The following is an 8635-nucleotide window of genomic DNA, read 5'->3' as shown; positions in this document are numbered from 1 at the left end:
GCGACGAATTTTTTAGTTGCTAAAATTGCAACAAATATTTTTTTCGTTGCTAATTTTGTTGCAGATTGGCGACGAAAAAATGTTTCGTCCCAAAATTCGTTGCAAATTAGCAACGAATAGAATTCGTCCCAAAAGTTCGTCGCAAATTCAGTGTATTTTTGTAGTGTAGAAATACTAGATTAAATTATAAAATTTCTCTATTTTAGGAAATAAAATTTTAATTAAAAAAATCTAATTAATTAGGAAATAAATTTCTTATTACGAAATTTCCTAATCAATTTGGAAATTGTTATAATTAAAAATTCAAAATTAAAATCTCAAAAAAAATTTAAATTAAATTTATGACTAACTACTATACCTAAAACTATTTTACGCATAGGCCTTGCATAACCTGGCTCTGATACCATTGTTGGGATTGTCCCAGTGCAATGCGCGTGTTTATACGTTTCGGAAACGTGCACAGTGGAAATAAACAAATAATTAACAAGAATTATTATACAACACACGCATGGCAATACAGGAAATAACATGTATAAGGCATAGTAGGAAATTAAAATTTTCAGAATAAAAGATTATTCTAAATGCGTACCTCACGGATGATGACATTGAGCCGTGTTGACATCAATCGAGCGATCCTCGTCGGAGTCCCGCCTCTACTGCTGATCCACGCCAAGCTTCTGTCTAGACTGCTTCAAAAGTCATGAGTCGCGTCATCATCTTCGATACTAGTCGATGATTGATGACAATCGAATCTAGAGAATCCTTATTCCGAAAACCATGCAACAACTTTTGTTGCGATCATTTCCGAGGCTTTCCAACTATCATCGAAAATCATATTTCTGGTGTAGTTTTCGGTGGTCAACTACTTACCGCCAATTTAGATAAACAACCGAAACATTTTCGATAATGATGGAACAATTATTCAAAAATTTCATAAACTTCGGTAGAGCCTTGTAGTGGTTATTCAGTCAACAATTTCATTAATTGCTTTGGGAAAAGAAAAACAAAAATAGGTTTTTCTCTTCTATCCCACACGGCTGAATCAAGGACTTTCTCCTCCTCTCCTCGGCAGAAAACAGAGGCCTTCTCTTCTTCTCCTCGATAGAAAATAGAGGCCTTCTCTTCTTCTACTCAAGTTATGGCTTTCTTCTCTAGCGACAAGCAACCTCCGTGGCGATCAGAGCATCAGCAACAAAGACCCTACAGGGATCCTCCACTCGAAGAAGACAGCGGTGACGGGCTTGCACAAGAGGAAGTAGAAGGCGCCGGTCGTGCCTTCGCCGGTGATGCCTGTGCTCTGGTGGAAGAAGAACGTGTCGGACGCACCTCGGGCGGCGATTCCTGTGCTCTGGAGGAGGAGATTGGTGGCGCCAGGATCGCGTGATCGCTTCATGTGATTATTCTTGGCGGTCGACACAAACAGGGAGTGGTGAGCAGAAGAAAATCAGCCTCCGAGAATGGCCCCTTTGCTCGGGATCGGACACCACGCTTGCACCATTGGATGGGCAAGTCTCCGGCATCTCCTCCCGCAGCCGGCGATGCCGTATGCGGATGAGAATTGTAGATGGCGCTGTGGGAGAAGAAGATCCACAGTAGAAAATCACGATTCTTCTTTTAAAGATAAGCTACAGTGGGTTTAATTAAAAGCTAAACCCCTAGTTTTTATTTCAGCCGAAACCCATGAAATCAAACCCCTAATTTGGGTTGAACCAGACCGGATCACTGTAGTGAACCGGTTCACTTTTGGTTCGTTTGGTTCATTAGCTAAACAAATTCTGATTTGACTCAAACTAGTTTTATTCATTTCGTCTTCACAAGACGAAGCTCTTTATCTTTCCGTTTTACCAAAATGTCTTCCATCATGAACCAAATCAAGTTGATTCGATTTGGTTCAAAATTAAACTATTTGGTTCACTAACCAAACGAACTCTGATTTGAACGAAATCAGTTTCGTTCATTTCGTCTTCACGAGATGAATTTCATCATTTTGTCCTTTTTCCGATCCAATCAGACTTTATTTCTCTCATTATGAGAATCTAATTCTCAAACTCATTTTAAGTCTTTCAGAGAACTTGTAGTGCGTGTGACCCAATAGATTCCCGGTTATGTTGGTCGTCCATAATTAATAATTAATTACGGAACAATCATGAGTGGCACTTAGTAGTACATCATGATCCCCAATTGATCATAAATCAACGATTGATTCCAGAATAATTTCTAAACCCTTCAGCAACTATATTGAATCGTGCCTCATTCCTTTCACCGTCTTATACCCGCTTGGTTCAAGACATGGTCTATGTGTCGGTCCCCACTAGGCTGACTACATCACACCTAGCCCAACCTGCTTTCTTATCCTGTTGATTCAAGTTACTTGTACATGTGTCTAAGAGTACTATACTCTTGACATGTAATGCTTTAGTCAAAGACTTTTAGTAACAATCCTGACAAGTGGCTGCAAGGTATACGTCTCCTTTTTCAAGGAGTGGTGAATCCTCTGCGGGCTATTCAAACACCTTCGGGCACTTCGACTTATACCTAATCATCTCGGGTCCATACCTCCTCGGAGATGCTTGTTTAAGATGTTGAAATATAAGCATTTATGACCAAGGTGACTTGAATACCGCAAGTCAAAGGAAATTCAAACTTAAACTGCACTGAGATCTTCATTGACATATGAATCGAACCATATGAAATCTCACGGTAGGTCACTCCAATAAACTGATTATCTTTAACCAGCATCCATGTTTAACTCTCAACATCCAATGTCTCTAGCAGTAAGATCAGCTGCTTGGCTAACCAAAAGTCTAAACATGTTAGTCTCGACAAAATCGATGACGTCCGTACTCATCAATTCCTCGACTAGGGATAATTTTAATTCATTCATAATTACATATGTAGAGATACTCACGAGTTATGATCCAATCACAAATTCTTTCTTGCTATGAATCGTATTGCGGACATTCAATATTTAAGTTTAAGATCCAATCAAACCAATATGGAATGTGCACTCAAATAGTGAATTACTATTTACCTAATAAATAGTATAACCGTAAGGCGATTACCTTAGGACACCTCTCAAATCTAATAAAAACTTGCTATGATCTTGTAGCAAGCATAATGGATAACAGACTAAATCTTAAATGTTGTAAAAACTCTAAACCTTAAATGAGAGCTTTAGAATGACAAATGAGAACCCTATAATATTATATTGATTTCACCTTCTATTCATGATAGGTCCGCAAGTATACAGTCGTCGTCAAGTAATAAAAGATATTCAACCACAGGGACCGTGGAATAAATCACTAAACTAACACAAGAAGAGTGTAGAGTTCACGTAATTTGGGTTGAGATGGGGAAAGTGAGAGAGTGAAGTTGAGCTCCTAGACCTCAATCGAAGAAAAATCAACTAGTGATAGGATTGGAAAATCGATAAACATGGTAAACACAAATCCCTAGTTACAATCATCCACAATACACCTCAATTCCTCTTACATCCTAGAATCTGAAGTTCTACTCCATGAAGGAGAGGATACAACATGAAGAAGATTTAAAAAAAAATATATTTTAGATCCTAAATCTGAGATAGAAAAAGGAAATAAAACTTATCAATGTTGTCGTCTTCTTCGCCTTTCAATCTCCTTGTCGACGGTGAATGGATGTGACAGAGTAGGCCCGAATGGATGGATCGTTGATTCTTGTTCCAGATGGCAGCTACGATAGCTCTCTATTACCTTCAAGGACTTCCCCCTTTTTTAGGGCAAATAAGAGGGGTATTTATATGCTCTCGAAATCAAGTCCTCGCCATACGACCGTGTCTGGTCACACGGCCCAGGGCACACGGCCAGCATGCCTCGTCACACGGCCGTGCCTGGTAGGCACGGCTAGGGGCTACTGACCCCCTGGAAAATAGACATGGTCGTGTCTGGTAGGCATGGTCGTGCCTGGTAGGCACGTCCAGGGCCTATTGAGTCTCCTGAAAGCTGGCACGATCGTGCCTGTACAGAAGCAGGTTCTCCTTTGGAAATCAGGTATGGCCAGGGCCTGGCTCAATGCTAGAATGGAGACACGGCCATGCCTGGTAGGCACGACCTTAGGCAGCTGGTTCTCTGGCTGAAGGCACGGTTAGGGGTTGATGCTGTTTTGGTGGTGAGGCACGGTCGTGCCTTGGTGGGCATGACTCCTTGGAAATTGAGACACGGCCGTGTCTTGGAGGCACGATCCTGTCTTGCCTTGTCTTCGGTTAATTCTACGTTTTATCTTCTTTCGCTCCATTTTCGTCCTACAAAAACATAAACACAAGACCAGACCTTCGAATTAGGAAAGGGAGAAAATATGCCTAATGCATAGATAAAGGATGTGGTAAAAGTAAAAAAAATAACATGAAATATAAAAAGATGTGCAATAAAAACCTTAAAAATATATATATTTTTTACGCACATCAATTCGTAACACCCTATTATATACTTTTGATGTTGTTTTCACTATTTGAAAAGAAAAATTGAAATAGTTTTATACAAGAGAGATGAATCCTTGGCATGTGATCTCTAGAAAGAAATTAAATATGATAGCTGACTTAAGGAATTAGTCGGCTTAAGAAAAATATTAAAATCCTAAACTAGGTAGGCCGACTGGTTGTTCAGACTCTGAACCATAAAACCCAATTCAAAAGGAAATAATTTAGATCAGTTATGCAATAAGAGTATTCTGGAGTTTTCTATAAAGGATGATCATTTGATGAAAATTTTAAAAAGGATGATTTAATAAATTTGGGCCGTCATTTAAATCTTTGCCCTTTTTTAATTGAGAGAAGCATGAGAGTGGGCAAGATCCGTGTTCCTTCGTATTCTCCTTCGTCCTCAATCTTCACTAGCAAATTATTCCACATTTCCTTCTCAAGCAGCAGCCCTTCGATTCCCAACGATCATCCTTTCTATCTTTCTCTTCTGTCCTTCTCCGACCTCTTTGCTGTAAACAACCAAAACAGCTTTGCCGCTGCTCTAAGCTTTTCTTGGCGGAACAACTCTCCCATCTTGGGCTCCCGGATCCATGGTCAAATCATCAAGTCCGGATTCTCTGCAGACACCTTCTCACAGAATAATTTGCTCACCATGTACTTAAAATTCCGAGAAGTTGATCGTGCATCGAAATTGTTCGATGAAATGGCTGACAGGAATCTTGTTTCTTGGACTTCGATGATTTCAGGGTTCGTTCACAACAATGAGCATGAAAAGGGTTTCAATTTATATGTTGAGATGATGAGAGCAGGGTTCGTCCCCAACGAATTCAGTCTGGCAAGTGTCATGAGTGCATGTGGAGTGACTGGGAGAAGTAAGTTTGGCTATTCTCTTCATTCTGTCGCATTGAAGATAGGCATGGATACAAATAGGTTTGTCGGTAGCACGCTTTTGTGGATGTATGCAAAGTGTGGAAATATTGAAGCTGCAGAACTTGCCTTTGAAAGCATATGTGATCCAGATTTGGCTTGTTGGAACGCAATCATTGAGGGGTATGCTCTCAATGGGGACACCTTCAATGCAATGAAAAGTTTCAGTTTTGCCTCTCATATAGGACTAAACCCTGATCAGTGCACTTATATCAGTACGTTGAAAGGGTGTCAAGTAACAGGGAACTTAAGGTGTGGACAAGCAGTTCATTGTGTGGTTATTCATAACGAGTTTCAATCCAATACTACTGTGATGAATTCTCTTGTTGATATGTACTTTAGAACTGGCAGGAAGAACTCCGCTCTGAAAGTCTTCAATCAGATACATATCAAGGACAATTCATCATGGAACACAGCAATTTCTGGCCTTGCCAAAGAGGAGGAGGCAAGTGAAGTAGTGAATTTGTTTTCTGCCATGCTAGCAGCTGGTGTCAGACCAGACCAAATTACTTTATCCGCCATAATCAGGCTCTGTGGTACCATAAAGGATCTTCAACTGGGTTCTCAGTTTTTGTGCTTTTCCTGCCGTCTTGGTTACATAAATTGTGATTTGGTTGTCAACTCACTGATAAACATGCTCTCTAGATGTGATATGATGGATAGCGCTGCTCTTGTTTTTGCTAGCCACCCTCATACGAATCTTATCATGTGCAATGAAATGATTGCAGGCTACACTTCAAATGGATTTTGTACAAAAGCCTTTAGTGTTTTCTGCAGTTTGATTGAACACGGAATTGAAGGAGATGAGTTCACATACTCTAGCATCTTAGGTGCTTGTCTAAGAATGGAACATCAAAGCAAAGTTCAGCAGATCCATGCTAGAATTATAATGCTGGGTCTTGATTCATGTTGCTCCATATGTAGTTCTATGGTTACAGCATATGCTAGCTTTGGAGCAATTTTGTCTTGTTATGCTATATTCAAAGATGCTGCAAAGCTGGATTTGGTTTCTTGGGGAGCAATGATTTCGGCTTTTGTAAAACTTGGCTTCAATAGAGAGGGCCTTTTACTTTTAAATTGCTTGAGAGATACAGATGAAAAGCCTGATGAAATTATATTATCTACTGCTCTGAGTGCATGTGCTAATCTTGCATTGCTTGACCAATCCACATGCATCCACTCATACATTGTCAAGATAGGATTTGAGAATCGCTTATATGTAGCAACTGCAATGGTAGATTCCTACGCTAAGTCTGGAGAGATTTCAAGCTCGAAGGATGTCTTTAAAAATATCTCAAGGGATTACACGGATGCCATTCTCTTTAATACCATGATCATGGCCTATGCACATCATGGCCTGATAAGAGAAGCCATCGATCTTTTTCAACAGATGAAGTCTTCTAATATACACCCTACCCATGCCACTTTCGTGGCAGTTGTTGCAGCTTGTAGTCATCAGGGTCTAGTGAAGCAAGGTGAGTATCTCTTTGATTTGATAAGCAGTGTTTATGGAATGTACCCTTCCGCAGATAATTTTGCCAGCTTGGTCGATCTTTTTGCGAGAAATGGGCTCCTTGATAAGGCTAAAAATGTGATTGAAAGTATGCCTTATGAACCATGGCCTGCTCTGTGGATATCACTATTAAGCGGATGTCGCATTTATGGGAATAAAGATATGGCTGAATTGGCTGCTGAAAAGGTCCTCCAGCTGATGCCAAATAATGACAGTGCCTATGCTTTGATGGCAAATGTATATGCAGGAGATGCAAAATGGAAGGATGCTGAACGAATGAGGTTTAACATGGAAATAAACAGAGTCGACAAAACCTGTGGACGTAGTATTGTTGCCGCCTGAAATACAAAAAAGAAAAATAAAAGACTATGAGGATCAACATTTGATAGATATCATCACTAAAGTCTTGTGTTCTCAGTTGAAGTTCATCAAAAAAGATCATTATTATCCTTCTATTTATACACAACAAAACACTAGATGGCAAAATTAGCTGCTTAAGACTACACTCAGCTAATGTCATTGAATTGCCTAAGCTTCATTGGAAATGCATGTCGAGGACTGCAAGATGGAAAAGCTGCTGAAAGTATGAGGATGAAAATGCACATCAAAACAGTGCAAGAAATGAATTTATCATGCCACTGAGGCACGGGTATGATTTGTGAGATAATCAGATTTCGAAAATAATTATGAGAATCCAACATTTCAAAAATGCGGTCCCTTGAAGTAAGACTAGGGTATGACTTGTCAAACATACCTCCAGTCCTTTTTTTTGTATGCTAAAGTTGCCAATTGAAATTACTCAAGAATGCTCCTGACTGCTTTTGATAATCAACCGGTACCTTAAACTTGACAGAATATGCAGCAGCGTTGCCTTTTCCTGATATATTCTAAAGAGCCTGGGGATCAACCGGGGGGCTAAAATTTCAATTAAGCACTCGACTGCTGTTCATTCTTTGGGAGATCGAATGCATCATTTATTTAGATAAATTTAGAGTCTCTTTTGTTGTCGAGGGCTAAGGGGTGTTGGGAAAAAAAATGAATGAAACAAACTGATGGATGTAAATAGATTTCGATGTGAATGAAACATTAGTCCCGCATTAAAAATTGAGTGACAATAAAATTGCTATTTAGAGCAAGAGCGGATGTGAATTCAGAATCTGTATTGCACCAATCCCAATGATTCTGGTGCGAATGTTACTGCTCGTAGTGGACCAGTCGGGGCACAATGGGTCCATGTGGATCAACCCGTGTTTGCCACTATTCGTTTTAGCATGGTTGAGCTCACGTGGCTCGGCTAGTGTTTCGCCACATCTTTGCTTATTGCTCTAGAAAAATTGACTTGTTGCTCAAGCCACATGTTTCTTGTTGCTTACTAAAGGTTGGCTGGCTGCTAAAGACACATATTTGGTTTATTGCACAAGCCATATGTATCTTGTTGCTTAGGAAAACTTGAAGCTCTATATATAAGAGGGTTGATCTTGAGCAAAGAAAATAATAAAGAGTGATTCAAAGAGAAATTTAGAGAGGAATTCAGATATAAGCAAAAGAGAAGAGATCCTTCCACTTTTGATTTCCTTGTTTCTTCTTCTTTCTCTCTATCATTCAATTCTTTGCTTAACATATATCCTTGATAGTGTTCAGGTATATGTTTAGTTCACCATGACAACTTGTGTTAGGTTATGATCGTGATTTTTCATTTTATCTTGGGATACAAACGTCCAATATGACCTTGTAGTATC

The 8635-nt window shown here is 39.6% G+C and overlaps 1 protein-coding gene across 1 annotated transcript; it reads left to right on the top strand.

Annotated features, from left to right (window-relative positions):
- The first annotated feature begins 4811 nt into the window (after positions 1-4811).
- LOC141817691 (pentatricopeptide repeat-containing protein At3g09040, mitochondrial-like) lies at positions 4812-7830 on the top strand. Its single transcript, XM_074705328.1, has one exon. The coding sequence runs from the start codon at positions 4812-4814 to the stop codon at positions 7236-7238; it is 2427 nt and encodes an 808-aa protein (XP_074561429.1). The 3' UTR covers positions 7239-7830.
- The last annotated feature ends 805 nt before the right edge of the window (positions 7831-8635 follow it).

The sequence above is a fragment of the Curcuma longa genome, unplaced genomic scaffold (assembly GCF_044706935.1).
Source record: "Curcuma longa cultivar G26 ecotype Majalengka, Jawa Barat unplaced genomic scaffold, ITB_CL_G26_1.1 contig_21576, whole genome shotgun sequence".
Lineage (NCBI taxonomy): Eukaryota > Viridiplantae > Streptophyta > Magnoliopsida > Zingiberales > Zingiberaceae > Curcuma > Curcuma longa.
This window is presented reverse-complemented; position numbering and strand designations above follow the sequence as displayed.

Excerpts from the sequence above, each read along its gene's own strand:
- LOC141817691 (XM_074705328.1), top strand. The coding sequence starts at position 4,812 with ATGAGAGTGGGCAAGATCCGTGTTCCTTCGTATTCTCCTTCGTCCTCA.